Below are 19,402 nucleotides of genomic sequence, written 5' to 3'. Positions count from 1 at the left end.
TGTGTCCCTGTAGTCCCAGCTACTCAGGAGGCTGAGACAGGAGAATCACTTGAACCTGGAAGACAGAGGTTGCAGTGAGCCGAGATCACACCACTGCACTCCAGCCTGTGTGACAGAGCAAGACTCCATCTTAAAAGATAACAAAACAAAAAAATAAATAAAATGAGAGACCTGGCTGAGCACAGTAGCTCATGCCTGTAATCCCAGCACTTTGGGAGGCCGAAGCGGGCAGATCACTTGAGCCCAGGAATTCGAGACCAGCCGACCAACATGGTGAAACCCTGTCTCTACAGAAAAATACAAAAATTAGCCAGGCATAGTGGCAGGTGCCTGTGATCTCAGGAGGCCAAGGTGAGAGGATCGCCTGAGCCTAGGGAGGTTGAGGCTGTAGTAAGCCATGATAGCACCACAGACTCCAGCCTGGATGACACAGTGAGACAGAATGGAATAGAAGAGAATATGTAAATATGGTGCCCAGGAGATAGTAAAATTGTTGACCAGGCATGGTGGCTTGTGCCTGTAATCCCAGCCCATTGGGAGGCCAAGGTGGGAGGATCGCTTGCGCTCAGAAGTTCAAGACTAGCAACATAGTGAGATCCCCATCTCTATCTTAAAAAGAAATAAATATAAAAAATTTAATTGAAAGACCTGTAACTCTTTCTTTCTTTTCTTTTCTTTTCTATTTTTTTTTTGAGGCGGAGTCTTGCTCTGTCTCCAGGATGGAGTGCAGTGGCGTGATCTCGGCTCACTGCAACCTCCACCTCCCGGCTTCAAGTGATTCTCCTGCCTCAACCTCTCAAGTAGTTGGAACTCTAAGTGTGTGACACCATGCCCAGCTAATTTTTTCTATTTTTAGTAGAGACAGGGTTTCACCATGTTGGCCAGGATGATCTTGATCTCCCACCTCAGATCTTCTGCCTCACTCGGCCTCCCAAAGTGCTGCGATTACAGGAGTAAGCCACCTCGCCCTGCCAACTCTTCCTTTCACTTGAATACTTAGAGGCCATTGTAGGGTTATTAATTAGCCTAATTTTCATATTGTTATATCTCATGGAATAGGGAGGCCTGAGGACAGGGAGAGAGACAGGAATGGCCAGTCACTGGAGAAGTCAAAACACACACATTTATAGATTAAGTTTGCCATCTTATATGGGCACAGTTGGTGCCATTCCAAGACAATTACAACAGTAACATTGGCTGGGCGTGGTGGCTCACGCCTGTAATCCCAGCATTTTGGGAGGTGGAGGCAGGTGGATCATCTAAGGTCAGGAGTTCAAGACCAGCCTGACCAACACAGAGAAACCCTGTCTCTACTAAAAATACAAAAAATTAGCCGAGCATGATGGTGGGTGCCTGTAATCCCAGCTACTCAGGAGGCTGAAGCAGGAGAATCGCTTGAACCCAGGAGGCGGAGGATGCGGTGAGCTAAGATCTCACCATTGTATTCCAGCCTGGGCAAGAAGAGCAAAACTCTGTCTCAAAAAACAAATAAATAGGCCGGGCGCGGTGGCTCATGCCTGTAATCCGAGCATTTTGGGAGGCCGAGGCAGGCCGATCATCTAAGGTCAGGAATTCGAAACCAGCCTGATCAACATAGAGAAACCCCGTCTCTACTAAAAATACAAAATTAGCCAGGCGTGGTGGCACATGCCTGTAATCCCAGCTACTCGGGAGGCTGAGGCAGGAGAATCACTTGAACCCGGGAGACGAAGGTTTCAGTGAGCTGAGATCGTGCCATTGCACTCCAGCCTGGGCAATAAGAGTGAAACTCCATCTCAAAAAAAAAAAAAAAAAGTAAATAAATAAATAAATAAACAGTAACATCACAGATCATCATAACAGATATGCTAATAATGAAAAATCATTGAATTTTGCATAAATTATCAAAAATGTGACACAGACAAGAAATGAGCATACGCTGTTTTCCCAGTCAACTGGGAAAATGGTGCCGGTTCATTTGCTCGATGCAGGGTTACCACAGACCTTCAATTTGTGAAAAGCTCAGTATCTGCAAAGGGCAGTCAAGTGAAGGCATGCCTGTAGTTGAATGATAGATACACTGTCATTATAATTGTTTGTTTTTTTGCATATCCATTTTCGCTTTGTATATTTTATTCTTTTTTGCTTTATATATTTTGATGTTTTCTTATGAAGTAATTAAAAACCCACAACTTATCAATTTGCACAACATAGAAGAAAATAGATGCCTGTGCCAATTAGGCTAATTCAGTGAGGGTTTATAAAGGGACTGTTTACAAAGGTATGGGCAGAGTGTAGGGAAACCGCAGGGCTGTTGCATGGTACTGACCTTGTAACTACAGTGGCCATTGCTTCCCTTGGGCAAAGGAGAGGAGAGAGAAACCTAGGGGCTGGGAGCAGAGAGGAAAGGGCAGCCTGACAGGACGGGACCTTGGCTGAGGCCCTAGACCATTCTCAGGAATAAGCCTGGTAATTAACACCTTGACCTCACTCTCCTCCCTCCCCATGGCCTCCTGCTAGGGTTCCTCATGGTCTAGCTCAACAAGAAATCAGCAGCCGGGGGAGCCAAGCCTGCTAGCTGCAGTCAGCCATGGCCAGCCTTCCTAGGATCTGGAGACACAAATGAGGTGAACCAGCACAATTACAGCAGTAACATCAAAGATTACTGATCACAGATCACCGTAACAGATATCCTAATAATGAACAAGTATTAGCCTTTGTCTCTTTAAAGGTGCTGTTCTGGCTTCGGGGTTGCATTGTTTCTAAGAGAAGTCTCATCTTTGCTCTCATGTTATTCTCATCTTTGCTCTTCTGAATATAATGTATCTCCACTTTCTCTGACTGCTTTTAATATTTTCTTTTCTTCTTCTTCTTCTTTTTTTTTTTTTGAGACGAGGTCTTACTCTGTCACCCATGCTGGAGTGCAGTGGTACAGTCATAGCCCACTGGAGCCTTGACTTCCTGGGCTCAAGCCATCTTCCCATCTCACCTCCTGAGTAGCTGGGACTACAGGCACGTGCCACCACACCCGGCTAATCTTTTCTATTTTTTGTAGAGACAGGGTCTCAAGATGTTGCCTTGGCTGGAATATTTTCTCTTTATTGCTGATTTTCAGCAGTTTGATTATGATGTGTCTTGGTATGGTTTTCTTTATGTTTATCATGCTTGGGGTTTATTGAGATTCTTGGATTTGTGGGATTCTAAATATAAAATTTGAAGAATTGTTAGCCATGATTTCTTCAAATGTATTTTCTGCCACCCCTTCTCCCATCCTGGACTCCTACTCTATGTATGTTACACTGTTTGGTATTATCCCACAGGTCACCAAACTTCTGTTTTTTTTTTTTCTTCTGTTCATTTTTTTCTCACTTTTTTTCCTTCTGAGCTTTAGTTTAGATAGGTTCTATTGCTCTGTCTTCAAATTTTTTTTTTCTTTCTTTTATTTTTTTTTTTAAGATGGGGTTTCACCATGTTGGCCAGGCTGCTCTTGAACTCCTGACCTGGGGTGATCCACCCACCTTGACCTCCCAAAGTGCTAGGATTACAGGAGTGAGCCACTGCGCCCAGCTGCTCTGTCTTCAAATTAACTTACCTTCTGCATTTTTATTAAACCCATCCAGTGAGCTTTTCATATCAGATGTAGTGTTTTGAAGCTCCAGGAATTCCATTTAGTTCCTTATTTGAATCTTCCATTATTTCTTCGTTGTGCTTGGCCCTGCTGCTGCCTCCTACCCTCAGCTTGCGTCCCTTCTCTCAAGGATCACAGTGCTGCTTATACTTAGTCTTGTGTCTAAAAACAGTTGTTGCATATGATTTGCCCTTTTTTTTTTTTTTTTTTTGAGACAGAGGTTTGCTCTTGTTGCCCAGGCTGGAGTGCAACAGCATGATCTCGGCTCACTGCAACCTCTGCCTCCTGGGTTCAAGCGATTCTCATGCCTCAGCCTCCCGAGTAGCTGGGATTACTGGCGCCTGCCACCACACTCAGCTAATTTTTGTATTTTTAGTAGAGCTGAGGTTTTGCCATGTTCGCCAGGCTTGTCTTGAACTCCTGACCTCAAGTGATCAACCCACCTTGGCCTCCCAAAGGGCTGGGATTACAGGCATGAGCCACTGTGCCTGGCTGATTTGTCCTTTTTTAAATAATAGTTGTTTTTTGGGGGACCAGAGCAAATCTGGGACCAGCTGTTGCATCATGGCTTGGTCTTTATTATGGGTGGTTCCCTTTTCAATATGAAAAACTTTTGCCATGGATATATACTTTGACTAATTTGAATGTTACCATCCCTGCTTTTGTTTTTCCAATTTTTTTATTGTGGTAAAATACACATAACATAAAATTTACCATCATAGCTATTTTGAAGTGTACATTTCAGGGTTATGAAAGAAATACATTCACATTGTTCTGCAATGGTCACCACCACGCATCTCCAGAACTCTTTGAAACTTGCAAACAGAATCTCTGTAACCACTGAACAATAACTCAAGGCTGATATGCAGGCATACGCCTGTAGTCCCAGGTACTTGGGAGGCTGATGTGGGAGGATTGCTTGAGCCCAAGTTCCAGGCTGTAGTATATTATGATTACATTCATGAATGGCTCCTGCACTCCAGCCTGGGCAACATAGTGAGACCCCATCTCTTAAAAAAATTTAAAAAAGAAAAATAATCACTGTCTATTTGCTACTCCCAGCTCCCGGCAACCACTTTCTGTCTCTATGACTTTTACTACTTTATATACCTCAGATAAGTGGAATAACATAATATTTGTCTTTTTGTAACTGGTTATTTCACTTAGCATAATATCCTCAAGGTTTATCCATGTTGTAGCTTGTACAAGAGTTTCCTTCCTTTTTCTTTTTCTTTTTTTTTTAAGACAACGTCTCACTGTCACCCAGGCTACAGTGCAGTGTGGCACTACCTGCAGCCTCAGACTCCGAGACTCAGTGGTTCTCCTGCCTCAGCCTCCCGAGTAGCTGAACTAACAAGCCCACGCTACCATGCCTAGCTGATTTTTTTATTTTTTGTAGAGAAGCAAGGCTTGCTGTGTTGCCGAGGGTGGTCTCAAACTCCTGGTCTCAAGCAATTCTACCACCTTGGCCTCCCAAAGTGCTAGGATTACAAGTGTGAATCACCACACCCAGCCTTAAGAATTTTCTTCCTTTTTAAGGCAGAATAAGATTCTGCTGCTGGGTGTAGGCCTGTAATCCCAGCACTTTGGGAGGCCAAGGTGGGTGGATCATGAGGTCAGGAGTTCAAGACCAGCCTGATCAAGATGGTGAAACCCCGTCTCTACTAAAAATACAAAAATTAGCCAGGCACAGTGGCAGGCACCTGTAATCCCAGCTACTCAGAAGGCTGAAGCAGGAGAATCGCTTGAACCCAGGAGGCAGAGAGATTGGAGTGAGCTGAGATCATGCCACTGAACTCTAGCCTGGGAGACAGAGCAATACTCCATCTCAAAAAAAAAAAAAAAAGGTACATACCACATTTTGCTTACCCATTTGTCTGCCAGTGGTCACTTGGATGGCTTCCACTTTTTAGCTGTTGTGGATTATGTGGCTTTGAACATGGATACAAATGTCTCTTTGAGACCCTGCTCTCAACTCAGTTCTTTTTGGTGTAGACCTAGAAGTTGAATTGCCAGATCCTATGGTAATTCTGTTTTATTTTTTATTTTTTGAGATGGAGTTTTGCTCTTGTTGCCCAGGCTGGAGTACAATGGTGCGATCTCGGCTCCCCGCAACCTCCACCTCCAGGGTTCAAGTGATTCTCCTGCTTCAGCCTCCCCAGTAGCTGGGACTATAGGCACGTGCCACCATGCCCAACTAATTTTTTTTTTTTTTTTTTTTGTATTTTTAGTAGAGAAGGGGTTTCACCATGTTAACCAGGATGGTCTTGACCTCCTGACCTTGTGATCTGCCTGCCTTGGCCTCCCAAAGTGCTGGGATTACAGGCGTGAGCTACTGTGTCCAGCTTTCTTTTTTATCTTTCAAGTTTTGAAACTATTGCAGTTTCTATGATCCATTAATCATATTTCTATGTTTATCTTTTCCATGTTTACCTTCTGATAAACAGCCTTGGACTTTTCTTCTATTCCAACATTGTGACTTTTTTTAGTTGAATCCACAATTTATTGCCTTATAGTTCCTTAAAAAAATGATAGCTTTATTGAGCTATAATTCATATACCATGGAATTCACCATTACCCTGAACGGTAAAGTATACCGTTCAGGCCGTTTTGGGCGGCACATGCCTGTAATCCCAGCTACTTGGGAGGCTGAGGCAGGAGAATTGCCTGAACCCAGGAGGTGGAGGTTGCAGTGAGCTGAGATTGTGCCATTGCACTTCAGCCTGGGAGACAAGGGGAGACTCAGTCTCAAAATAAATAAATAAACAAAGTATACAGTTCAGCGGTTTTTAGTGTGTTCACGGGGTTACGCAACCATCATCACAATCAGTTTCAGGATATTTCATCACCCCGAAGAGAAATCCTGTGCCCATCAGCACTCACTTCCCATTTCCCTCCAACCCTTCCTTCAGCCTTAAGCTACCCTAATGTTTTCAAGGTTTATTCGTGTAGCATGTAGCAGTATTTCATTCCTTTACATTGCTAAATAACATCCTATTGTATAAATATACCACATATTGTGTATCCATTCATTAGTTGATGGGCATTTGAGTTGCTGCCACTTTTGGGCTATGTGGATAATGCTGCTGTGAACGTTCATGTCCAAGGTTTTTGTTTTGTTTTTGTTTTTGAGACAGGGTATTGCAATTGCGGGGTAGAGCAATACGCTGTCTCAAAAACAAAATGAAACAAGGCTGAGTGCAGTAGCACGATCTCAACTCATGTAGCCTTCATCTCCTGGGCTCAAGCAATCCTCCCACCACTGCCTCCCAAGTAGCTGGGACTACAGGAACTCGCCACCACACCTGGCTAATTTTTTGTATTTTTTTGTAGAGACGGGGTTTCATCATGTCCAGGCTGGCCTCCAACTCCTGGGAGAGCCTCAAGTGCTCTGCATGCCTCAGTCTCCCAAAGTGGTGGGATTACAGATGTGAGCCACCGTACCTGGCATAAGTTTTTGTGTGGACTTATGTTTTTATTTCTTTTCACTGTATGCTAGGAATAGAATTGCTAGGTCAGATGGTAATTCTACATTCAACTTTTTGAGAAACTGCCATACAGTTTTCCAAAGTGGCTTCACCATCTCACATTCCCTCCTGCAGTGTGTGAGGGCTCTGATTCTCCACATGCCTGCCTGTACTTGTTACCGTCAGTCTTCCTGGTTGTGGCCATCCAACATGGGAAGTCAGTTTAGCCACATTCTCTACCACTTTATTTTTTATTTTATTTTATTTTATTTTATTTTATTTTAGACAGAGTCTCACTCCATCACCAGGTGTCAGGCTGGAGTGCAGTGGCGCGACCTCTGCTCACTGCAACTTCCACCTCCCGGGTTCAAGCAATTCTCCTGCCTCAGCCTCCCGAGTAGCTGGGACTACAGGTGCGTGCCACCACGCCAAGCTAATTTTTTTGTATTTTTAGTAGAGGTGGGGTTTCACCATGTTGGCCAGGATGGTCTCGATCTCTTGACCTTGTGATTCGCCCGCCTTGGCCTCCCAAAGTGCTGGGATTACAGGCGTGAGCCACTGCACCCGGCCTCTCTGCCACTTTATAACAAAGATTACTTTTTCTCTAGGGTCCAGGAACAGGAACCTCATTTCCTCTTGTGGCCTCACAGAGGCACCTTTACTGTTCATATTTCTATCAATGTTCTTTTCGTGATGATATATGTATTCTTTAAGTTGGTGGAAGCTGGCCAGGCGCAGTGGCTCACGACTGTAATCCCAGCACTTTGGGAGGCCTAGATGGGGAGATCGCTTGAGGCCAGGAGTTCTAGACAAGCCTGGTCAATATGGTGAAACCCCGTCTCTACTAAAAAAACAAAAAAATAGCTAGGCGTGGTGGTCCATGCCTGCTGGCTGCTGTAATGAAGAACTGAAAATGTGGAAGTGGTTATGAAGTGGGATAGTGGGTAGAGCCTGGAAGAATTTTGTGGTGCGTGATAACAAAAAGCTTAGATTGTCTTGAAGAGACTGTTAGTAGAAATATAGACATTAAAGGTGATTCTGGTGAAGGCACAGAAGGAAGTGAAGAGGATGATAGAGCAAGCTTTCTTCATCTTTGTTTTTGTTTTTGTTTTGTTTTGTTTTTGAGACGGAGTTTCACTCTTGTTGCTGAGCCTGGAGTGCAGTGGCGCCATCTCAGCTCACCACAACCTCCGCCTCCTGGGTTCAAGCAATTCTCCTGCCTCAGCCTCCCGAGTAGCTGGGATTATAGGCATGAGCCACCACGCCTGGCTAATTTTGTATTTTTAGTAGAGACAGGATTTCTCCATGTTGGTCAGGCTGGTCTCAAACTCCTGACCTCAGGTGATACACCCACCTCAGCCTCCCAAAGCATTGGGAGTACAGGCGTGAGTCACCACGCCTGTCAGGGTCTCACTCTGTTGCCCAGGGTAGAGTGCAGTGGTGTGATCTCAGCTCACTGCAACCTCTCCCTCCCATGTTCAAACAATTCTTCTGCCTCAGCCTCCTGAGTAGCTGGAATTACAGGTATGCGCCACCATGCCCAGCTAATTTTTTTTGTATTTTTAGTAGAGATGGGGTTACACCATGTTGGTCAGGCTAGTCTCAAACTCCTGACCTCAGGTGATCTGCCTGCCTTGGCCTCCCAAAGTGCTGGGATTACAGGTGTGAGCCACCTCACCCGGCCTATTTTTCCTTTTTGGTAGTCAGTGTTGCCCGCCCCGCCACCACCCCACCCACCAGGCTTTGTAGACAAATCCTAGCACAGAGGCAGGGAGCAGCCGCTTTGTATTAAGGGCATTCTATCGCTTCTTCCTCTCCCCAGGTGTGTCTTCTCTGCTGACTCTTGGCGTGAGCCTTGGAGGGACAGACACTGGTCAGTTCAAACATACCTGGCTCCTTGGCAGAAGAGTCGATTGGAGGGAGGTTATCACTCTTCACAGGGTCCCCAGGAAGTGGTCCATACTGCTGCCGATAACATGGGCTTAGTCAAGGGTGGTCATGGCTAGTGAGGTGATGACGAGACTACTCCCGGTCTCTCAGCGCCCTTAAATGACATATCTAGTTTTTTTTTTTTTTATTTCTTGAGATGGAGTCTCACTCTGTTGCCCAGGCTGGAGTGCAGTGGCGTGATCTCGGCTCACTGCAAACTCTGCCCCCTGGGTTCAAGCAATTCTCCTGCCTCAGCCTCCTAAGTAGCTGGGATTACAGGTGCTCACTACCATGCCCAGCTAATTTTTGTATTTTTAGTAGAGACAGAGTTTCAACATGTTGGCCAGGCTGGTCTCAAAACTGCTGACCTCAGGTAATCCACCCCCCTCGGCCTCCCAAAGTGCTGAGATTACAGGTGTGAGCCACGGCGCCCAGCCACATACTTATTTTCGATCAGTATTCTTCTTGGCTGTCTTTTTTTTTTAATGGCATTTGTAGAAGATGATCTACACTGTGTGTGTGTGTGTGTGTGTGTGTGTGTGTGTGTGTATCCCAAATAACACAAGTGAAGTTTTCCTTCATAGTTTACATAACCTATACTCCCAAGCAGTATTTCCACAGCACATAGACAAAACACAGCCAGGTGAGCTGGCTCACACCTGTAATCCCAGCACTTTGGGAGGCTCAGGCGGGCAGATCACCTGAGGTCGGGAGTTTGAGACCAGCCTGACCAACATGGAGAAACCTAGTCTCTACTGAAAATAAAAAAAAAAAGAAAATACACATCTGTGTTCATTTTTATGGCATAAACTGAATGGATGGGTGATGGATAGGTGGACAAGACTGTCCTGGTAGCTTTTTACAAACAAGGAACCACCAATGCTCAGTGTTCCTAGAGGGCCTCCCCTCCCTAGACAGGTTCCTGTTCCCTTGGCGCAGGAAATGCCCATGAACTTGCTCTCTTCTCCTTGATGCTACTTCACCCCCCGCTCCTGCTCCTGCTCCCACAAGGCTCATCTTCTGGGCCTTGCGGGAGGTGTGATGACTGTGGTATCTCCCTAGGGCGTCTGTGAGGAAATGACATACGAGGAAATTCAGGATAATTATCCACTGGAGTTCGCCCTGCGGGACCAGGACAAGTACCGGTACCGGTACCCTAAAGGGGAGGTAGGTGGGGTTTGGGGCTTAGTCCCAGCCACCTACTGCCCGCCCAGGAGTACCCCCTGTGGCTGAGGGCCTGTGGGGCTCTGCAGGGGCTGCATGGGTAGCATAAGGGGCCAGGTCTTGGAGGCAGCCCAGCCTGGGTGTGTGTTTCATCTCCACCGCTTCACAGCTATGCAGGCCGGACCTTAGTCCCTTCCTCGGGTTGGGGGTGGGCAGTGCTGTGTTGGGCAGGCCTTCAACCCAGAGACCTTTGGCTCCCTGCTCCACATTCTTGTTCCCCTTCCTGGGGGTGGAGAATTTGGAAGGGCAGGGCCTGAGGTGAGGGGTCTGTGGGGTTAGGCTTTCCTGGGAACCCCATAGACAGTGCATCGTCCCCTGGCATTCCCAGGGAGTTGTTGGCCCTCTCCAGGGTGCTCAAATGGCTGGGGAGTTGGGGACACCATGAAGCCTGGGACTAGGGTTTCAGCTCGCTCATGTTCCTGTCTCAGGCCTCACCCTTCCTTTAGATGCTTCCTCTTGTCACGGGCCGAGCCCATCCTGTCCTCCCTGTGGCTGCAGGCACCACCCGCAGCCCTGACACCAGACCCAGGGAGACCTTCCACACATGAGCTGTGGCTACCGCAAGCCACTGCACTTGTCACCTTCTCTGACACAGGTCAGCCCAGGCCCCAGGTCAGAAACTCAGGGTCACTTTTGACTGAGGCATCTTCTTCCACTTCCAGGAGGTGGCCTGGGGCAGGGGCCAAATAAAAATGCCCTCCGTCAACACACATATGTACACATACGTGTACACATGTAGAAGCACCTCCACCCAGAAGCCAGGCTCACAGACCCCTATGCTGTACCATCCTCAGGATAGTATAGCTCTTGGGAACATTCGCTATTCCCCACATCATGTTGTGAGGCCAAGTTCAGATTTAGAACCAACCTGGATAACGGTCGAGAGAAACAAAGCAGCCGGCTGCTCAAACTTGAGAATATAGGGAGGAGAATTGGTTGAGAAATTCATGTTAGCAAAAGAATTCATTGGCCGGGCGTGGTGGCTCACCCCTGTAATCCAAGCACTTTGGAGGCCAAGGCGGGTGGATCACCTGAGGTCAGGAGTTCAAGACCAGCCTGACCAACATGGTGAAACCCTGTCGTTTTTTTTTTTTAAGTTAACAAATTTTTAAAAAATTTAAAAAAAAAAAGAATTGATCTAGGATTTTCCCAGAACTATACCAGGAGCCAGCACAAATCAGTGTGTCATTCTTGCTTCCTAATCAAAGCTCAGGGCACATTCAGTTCTGACTACTGGAGGCCATTTTTGAAGGACCACTCATTGTGTGCAGAAGGATGAAACTGATGAAAATCTCCAAGCCTACCAGGGCAAGAGGCCCCTTGGGGGCCCAAACCATATATCATGGCAGGCATGGGGAAGATACTGGGCAAGTAGACTGAGGATAGTTCCTGGGGACCCCAGCTGTTCCTGACGAGTTACATCCAGGAAGTTCCAGGTCTTTCCTCTCTTCCCCGGCGCTCTTGCCGGTGCACTCTGTTTGCTGTGGGCTGGAAGCGGGCAGAGTCTTCTCCACCAGTCACATGAGTTCCACAGCTGAGGATTCAGTGCAGAGCCCCGTGGGTGGGCACTGAGGTGGACCCTGGGATGGAGCCTAAGGTCTAGCTCTATGCTCTCAGTCCTACCAGGACCTGGCCCTGGGATGGGAGAGGTGGCCCCTTTCCTCAGCTGCCCACCTCCATGCCCTTAGAAGGCCAAGCTGGAGGAGGCCCAGCCACAGTTTCCCAGAATGGTGAACAGCTGCAGGAGTGGAAGGTGGCCCAGTGTCCAGGATGTGTCTGTTCCTCCCCTGAAACTGGGCCTGAGGGACACCTCCCTGGTTGCCCTTGCAGTCCTACGAGGACCTGGTCCAGAGACTGGAACCTGTCATCATGGAGCTGGAGAGGCAAGAGAATGTGCTGGTCATCTGCCACCAGGCTGTGATGCGCTGCCTGCTGGCCTACTTCCTCGACAAGGCAGCAGGTGCGGCCATGCCCCAGGAGAGGTGGGAGGGTCGTAGGAGAAGGGAGGCACTGTCACCCAGCATTTCTGATGTGCTAACCATGCCCCTCTGTGTCTACAGAACAGCTGCCCTACCTCAAGTGTCCGCTGCACACAGTCCTAAAGCTGACCCCTGTGGCATATGGTAAGGAAGCTTTCTGCACATTGACCATGGGTAGCCATGACCTCTGCACAGTTCCACGATTTTCTCTGAATTCCTTGAAAATTGTGTTAGGAACCCATTCCTCCACCCCTACCCCACCACCTTTCCCGATTTGCTTTTTTTTTCTTTGAGATGGAATCTCACTCTGTCACCCAGGCTGGAGTGCAATGGCATGATCTTAGCTCACTGCAACCTCCACCTCCTGGGTTCAAGTGATTCTCTTGCCTCAACCTCTCGAGTAGCTGGGATTACAAGCGCCCACCACCACGCCCAGCTAATTTTTCTATTTTTAGTTGAGACAGGGTTTTACTATATTGTCCAGGCTGGTCCTATCTCCTGACCTCAGGTGATCTACCTGCCTCGGCCTCCCAAAGTGCTGGGATTACAGGCATGAGCCACCATGCCTGACCCTAATTTGCTTTTAAAAAGTTTGTTGTAAAAAAGTTTATGTGGCCACTGAAGGCCTCCCCAGTGACTCTGCTTAACCACTGCCTGCCTGGATGAGGGGCTTTTCTACTGATTTTTCCAAATTCCTACAAGGCCCCATGGTCCCCAGGGCCTGGACTTAAACGATTCTGGGTGCAGGGCAGTGTGAGTCCCACCCCTGCCTTTTGCCATACCAGCAGAGACTTTAGACAACTTCTTCATCTCTTGGGTCTTAGCTCCTCACCTTTAACATAGGTGCTCTTGCGGGAAGGGCTGTGAAGCCCAGTGGCAGCCAGTGTCACTCCAGTGTGTGAAAATGCCCTTGTCCCCCATTGCACTGTGCACCTGGCACGCAGTTGACTGGGCCTTGCATGGTAGAGTTGGGATGTGGGTGGTTTAGGGGCTCTGAAGACGGTGAGAGTCAGTGACCTCAGCTTAGGCCTGCTGCTCCCCCGATCCCTCTCGGTCCCAGGGTTGGGGAGCCTGGGGCCTCTGCGTGGCCCTGTCTGGGTCGTCACATGCAGATAAGCATGGGTCTGACAGGGTGCCTCATCCTCCCTCCTGGGGCTCCCCAGAGCTGCCTAAAGTGGAAGAACTAGAGTGAGGCTGAGGTGGCTGCTCCATTCCACACGCCCAGACCCCCTCCAAGAGAAGTTTCTAGCTTCTGTGGCTCAGCTGCCTCTCAGGAGTGAGGATGGATTTGCACCTTCCCTTTGGCAGGTTGTAAAGTGGAGTCCATATTCCTGAACGTGGCAGCTGTGAACACACACCGGGACAGGCCTCAGGTAGCACTGGGGTCACTGCTGGGATGGTGGGGTGTTCTTGATCTGGGGGTGTCCAGATGGCACATCCTCCAGGGCCAGGCCCAGCTGGGGCACCTGCCAGAGGGAGCCTGAGTCTTCTGCCAAGACTGTTGTCCTATCAGCAGGGCGGGGCCCTGGCTCTGGGTGGGGCCTGCATCAGGCCTTCCCAAGGCATTTGCCCTGGGAATGGGGAAATCCCTGATGCTGGGCCACCAGGCTCAGGAGTGCCAAGCTTGGGTGTGGTTGGACCCCCAGGACTTGAGGAGCCATAGGGCTCCCCAGCAGCTCCTTGGAGGTCTGAGTCAAGGGGGCCCTTGGGCTCAGTGGGAAAGAGGCTGGAGGCTGAGAATGAGGCTTCTGGCCTTCAGAGGGCAGGTGGACACTCTCCCCTCTCCCCATCTCTGCAGCTGAGGCCTCATGAGCCCCTTTTCTAACCCCAGCACCTTTAAAAATTAAAATAGGATCGTGCTTTTGGGGAAAGGACCACGCAGATGCTAAAGGGGCCTGAGCATGGGGTGGAGGCCTTGGTCCAGAAGAGCAGGTCGCCACCTATTCTCCCCAAGTGCTTTGTATAAGGTAGAAGCTCCTCAGAGTGGAGCCCAGTACCACTCTTGGTCCCATGTGGGGTCCCTCCACCATGTTGGCTCCCTCTCCCACTGGGGCCACTACACTTCTGGGAGCCCTGGTCCCAGTTCCTGGAGTCCACTGCACAGAGAAGGCTCTTGGGACTCAGTCATGCCCGTTGCCATTCATGATGGGGCCTGCTTGGGCTCTGGGTCCCTGCTGAGGATGCAGGCCTTGGGCTGGACCAGGACATCTGGCCTTGGAGCCCACAGCACAAGTGTGTAGAAGTGTCCTATCCCTTCCCAACACCACTGCCCCCAAGCAGGACCAGTTACCCTGCAAGGCTCTCTTCCCATTGCTCTGAGAGTTCGTGCATGCCTTGGCCAAGTTTAGCCCAGGCCCAATTTGGCACCCACAAGTCACAGGGGAAGGCATCTCCCAATGGGCATCCTTTGTGCCAAGGAAACCCAGACGGCATTGGGCCCCCAGTGCTGACAGAGTGGTGGTAAGAGAGGCCCCTGGGCCTGGCAGCCCTTGGGAGCTGACCCTGCCAGTCCATCACCACAGTGTGGCTGGCGGTCACTCTGCCCACTCTGGGTGGGTGCTTCTGAGAGGCAAACTGCTGCTAACCCCAGGTTCCTAGATGGCTCCCTTTCAGGTAGACAGGATCCCAGGGGCTTCTGGCCCATCCGTTGGGGCAGGCTGTGGTGGAATAGGGGAGCCTCAGGAAGCCTTCCCAGCAATAAGAATTATACCTGCCCCTACAATTCCAGGGGCTGGTCCTATGAGCCCATGCTGTGGGCCACGGGAGCCATGTGTCTCTCCCTGTAGATCTGGGCATGTCATGTTGCATGGGGCAGCAGCTTAGGTCATCAGTGACCTGCTCCTCCATGTGGTGATTCCGGGGCCCACAGCTGGGAGGATGGGCCACCAGGCTCAGGGGCACATAGGGCAGTCTCAGAGAGCTGAGGGAAGTTTCAGGTTCCCTATTCCTTAAGCCTGAGACATCTTGAGCCCAACTGGCCAAGGATGGAAGTGAGCTCTGCAGTTTGGTGCGGGCTGTCTACAGCTGAGGGCTTCAGGAGGCCCTGTGCCCCAGTGCTAGGGGAACAGAACAGGCTGTAGACCAGGAAATGCCTTTGGGCTTCTGGGGCTACCTCTGACAGCTGTGTGCCAATACTCTAAGCTAGGAAGGAGGCGACCCCAGGAGCTGAACCCCTCCCCTGCCCCACAGATCAGGATAAGATCCCCAAGCCAGGGGTTCCTCCTCAATCGACCCAACCCTGAGCTAGGAGGTGGGGGCAGCCTTGCTTTGGATATTGCCTGACCTGGCTGCAGTGGAGCAGGAAACGAGGTGGCATCCTCCATCCACTCGCTGTGTGGCACGAAGCTCTTGGCCCTGTGTTCTTAGGGAAGCTTGCGGTCTAGAGTCTTGCGGCCAGGGCTGCCACAGTGACAAAGTGAAGCCTGATGGGCCACAGTGATGAGGAAGGCGGACAGCAGGCATCTCATCTGTTTGTGCCATGGAGTGAACGCTCTGTGTTTTTATTGTACAGAACGTGGACATCTCGAGACCTCCAGAGGAAGCCCTTCTCACGGTCCCTGCTCACCAGTGACCATGTTAATCCACTGTGACAACCGGGCAGGCACTGGTCTCTGCAGAGGGGGTCATTCCAGGCCCTCCAGTCTGTGTGACAGTCACCATGCAGGGATATTCTTGAAGCCACACATGGCTGGGAACCCAGAACCCCCGCCCCAGCCCACCTGGCTCTTTGCTGACAGTCAGCGACGAGGTTGTGCATGGTTCCTACCTGCTGCTGGAGTCACCTGACCAGACTGTATCTGCACGGGCTGCTCGGAGGTTGCCCAGCACCAGGTTCTTACGGTGCAGCTCTTAGGTGTTCTCTCTCGCCAGCCCAGCTGGCTTTGTGAAGCGAAAAACCCTACAATGTGAAGGCAAGTGCTTGCTGTGATGTGCCTACTGTGGCCCAGTTACCCGGCGTGGACCTGGTGACTCTCAGCAGGGCCTCTACCATCCTCTCTTTGGCCATTTCCTGAGCCAGAGGCCAGATCTTCATGGGGCCCTGAGCTTCTGCTGCCTCTGGTGAGAGGGAGAGCCCTTCCCATCCTTAACTACCAGAAACTAGAGCCCTAGGCACAGCAGATGCTTCCCGGGCTGCCACTGGCCAGGCCCTTATATCCATGTCACCCTTATTTGTGGGCATTCATGAAAGCAATGCGCTTGCTTCGGCACATTGGGATGCACAGAAATGTGCGGGCAGGGGGCGATGGTGGTCGCCCTCCCCAGTTGGGCATGCACCGGTGTGCTTATGAGAGCTGGTGGCCGGGCGCCCCTTCAGGCCTGCTCTCATAGTGAAACCACCTCAAGACAGGGCAGGGGTCCGAGTTACCTTCCTGGTGCACACACCGAAGTGCTCGAGGGAGAGGCTGCCGTCCCCACTCCCCTTCCCTGGCTGTGCACACTGGCAGCCAGTGGGGAGGCAGCCTCTCGCCTGCTGCTGCCTGTGTCCACACGGGAATGTCTGCTGGTGGCAGAGACATGCATTTGCCATAAATGATTCAGAAACACTTGCTATGGTCCTGTAAAACGTTTTCTGGTGTTTGTTGACTTCTGCCTGTGGGCCTGAGGAAAGGAGGAGGCAGAACCATGGGCAGTCCCTGGGCAAGGGAGGACTTTTCCACCCACAGCACGGCCTTCCATTCACGTGCACGTGAGTCTAGTGAAAAATGGCCTTGTGAAGTCCAGTGTCTGTCATGCTCCTGAGTTCTTTTGGTCCCAGAGAGGCAGCCTGGGCAATGGGTTTTGGCTGCATTTTACAGCTGGCAAACAGACTGGCTGGCAAGTTGTGGGGCTGGGTCAGAAAGTGTCTGGACTTGTAGTCAGGTGCCCTGCTGTCCACAGGTGGACTTTGGGGAAGTCAGGCCCTGGATCCCAAGTCCTTTGTGTCTGGAGCTTTTCCTGGCCTGTGACTGGAGGGCAGCACATCTTTCCAGCTCCCAGGGCTTTGCAGCCTACAGATGCCACCTGCCCCTGAGAGAAGTTAGCATCCCTGGCCCTGGCTGGTGGCCTCTCATCCTCGTGTGCTGCTCTGCTGAGAGATGTCCAAGGTGGAGCAGGGGCGGGATCCTCCTTCCAGACGCATCTGTCAGAGCCCCAAGTGCTTTAGACCCAGAGCCCACTGCCTTTGGGGGATGGGGGCTGCAGCCTTTGCTTCTGTGTCATGGGGAGTTTGGGTGACTTTTGTCACCTGGGCGCACTCACTTGTTAGCCATAGTGGGTCCCCTTTGTCTGCAACAGGACATGTACGTCTGGATGTCACCTGAGGTGAGACCACTGAGGCCTTTTCTCTCTGTGTACAGAGGGGAGTTAGGAGCTGCTGGACTGGATGCATTACAAGGACTGGGGACAGGGCAGAGGGAAGTCCAGGGATCAGGCATGAGTGGGGGCCGGCCCTGGCACGGTCTCCACATACGCTATGACATGCCTGATTGGCTGCCACGTTTCAGCCATGCTGGCTGATGAGCCCATGTTGCAGACGTTTTCCCAAGGTCCCCAGAATGGATGGTATTGGATCTCAGCCACATGCAACACTGTGTCCAGCATCTTTGCAATAAATACTTTTTTAAAAATAATCATATCAGGTTGTATCTTGTAGCCAGTTCTCCATCTGTGAAGGGTTTTTTCTGGCCTACTTTGTTGACACTTGGTGCTGTGGTCCTCCTCGTAGGTCTGTGTTGGGATCCTTGGTTCAGCTTCCACCCCCATGTTCATGCCTCACTGAAGAGGAATCGTGGCCAGGTGAGGTGGCTCATGCCTGTAATCCCAGCACTTTGGGAGGCTGAGGTGGGTGGATCAGGAGGTCAGGAGTTCGAGACCAGCCTGACCAACATGGTGAAACCCCGTCTCTACTAAAAATACAAAAAAGCTGGGCTTGGTGGCACATGTCTGTAATCCCAGCTACTCAGGAGGCTGAGGCAGGAGAATTGCCTGAACCTGGGAGGCGGAGGTTGCAGTGAGCCGAGATTGTGCCACTGCACTGCACTCCAGCCTGGGCGACAGAGTGAGACTTCGTCTAAAAAAAAAAAAAAGAGGAATTGCACTGCCCTGGAGTGAGCCATGGCATGGCACACGTGGGCAGGGGCCGGGGTCTTCTCTGGGCTGACCTGGGGTACAGGGCCCCTGCCCCTGAACAAGAGGCAGATGTGGAAGGGGCAGTGCAGCTGGAGTGGAGTACTGTTAAGGGAGGGATTCCGAGGTCTCTAGGAATGTGGGCTCTGAATGCAGCATCCTTGGGGAAGGGGCTCGGGGACTGGGTTGGGTGGCTGCATGAGGCTGTGGGTGAGGCCATGCTCACCAGTGTTCTGGTATTTTCTTTGTCACCTGCATCTGGGGTGGGTGGGAAAGGTGGAGATAAGAGGCAGGGTATTTCCTTCCCATGCCTCCGAATGTCATGGGGCTGTTCATACTTCCTGCCCTGGAGCTGGCTTTCTGGGAAGCGGGCTGTGGGGGGGCTCCTCCGTGGACAAGATGGGGCCGGGTATGGCCGGGTGCCCACCTGTGCTGCTCCCAGTGTGTCAGGGCAGAGGATGGCTGTGACTGGGCCGCTTCTGGGTGGTTTGGGGCAGCCAGCAGCTATGTTTCTGCCTTCTCCAGCTATGCCAAGGGGTCTGAGGGAGAGGCAGCTCTACAGCACTCAGGTGGTGACTAACCTCCGCCTGGCGGGAGCTTAAGGGCAGCTCCGGGGTCCTCACCTGTGTCTGGGCACTGAGTTCCTAGGGCGGACACCTGACCTCCTTTGAGGCTTCTCACACTTTTTGAAGAAGGTTTTGAAGATTTTAGTAGAAAACAAAAGGAATGAAATATAACCATATAGGAAATTTTCTTCCTGTCCAGTGTTCTACCATAACCTAGAAAGGGCAATTAGATTATTATGTTGAGGAATTTTGTAGTATTTTGGGTTACTGGGAAATAAGAGCCATCATATAGGGTCACAGGTTTTTTTTTTTGTTTTTTTTTTTTTTTAGACAGAGTTTTGCTCTTAGTGCCCAGGCTGGAGTGCAATAGCAAAATCTCGGCTCACTGCAACCTCCGCCTCCCAGGTTCAAGTGATTCTCCTGCCTCACCCTCCCAAGTAGCTGGGACTATAGGCGCATGCCATCATGCCCAGCTTATATTTGTATATTTAGTAGAGATGGGGTTTCTCCATCTTGGTCAGGCTG

At 50.3% G+C, this 19,402-nt stretch overlaps 1 protein-coding gene across 4 annotated transcripts in view; it reads left to right on the top strand.

The window, feature by feature from the left end:
- Positions 1 to 17,949, top strand: part of PFKFB4 (6-phosphofructo-2-kinase/fructose-2,6-biphosphatase 4) — a 47,325-nt gene extending 29,376 nt beyond the window's left edge. For all 4 annotated transcript variants that reach the window (XM_012467653.3, XM_012467652.3, XM_012467654.3 and 1 more), the window contains 5 exons: positions 10,066 to 10,170; positions 12,058 to 12,187; positions 12,288 to 12,350; positions 13,515 to 13,579; positions 15,718 to 17,949. In XM_012467653.3, coding sequence (XP_012323076.1) covers positions 10,066 to 10,170; positions 12,058 to 12,187; positions 12,288 to 12,350; positions 13,515 to 13,579; positions 15,718 to 15,777 — 423 coding nt within the window. In that variant the 3' untranslated portion in view covers positions 15,778 to 17,949. The remainder of the gene's footprint in view (positions 1 to 10,065; positions 10,171 to 12,057; positions 12,188 to 12,287; positions 12,351 to 13,514; positions 13,580 to 15,717) is intronic.
- Positions 17,950 to 19,402: the final 1,453 nt, after the last annotated feature.

This window comes from Aotus nancymaae, unplaced genomic scaffold (genome assembly GCF_030222135.1).
Source record: "Aotus nancymaae isolate 86718 unplaced genomic scaffold, 86718_ANA_hifiasm-v0.15.2.pri h1tg000067l, whole genome shotgun sequence".
Taxonomy (NCBI): domain Eukaryota; kingdom Metazoa; phylum Chordata; class Mammalia; order Primates; family Aotidae; genus Aotus; species Aotus nancymaae.
This window is presented reverse-complemented; position numbering and strand designations above follow the sequence as displayed.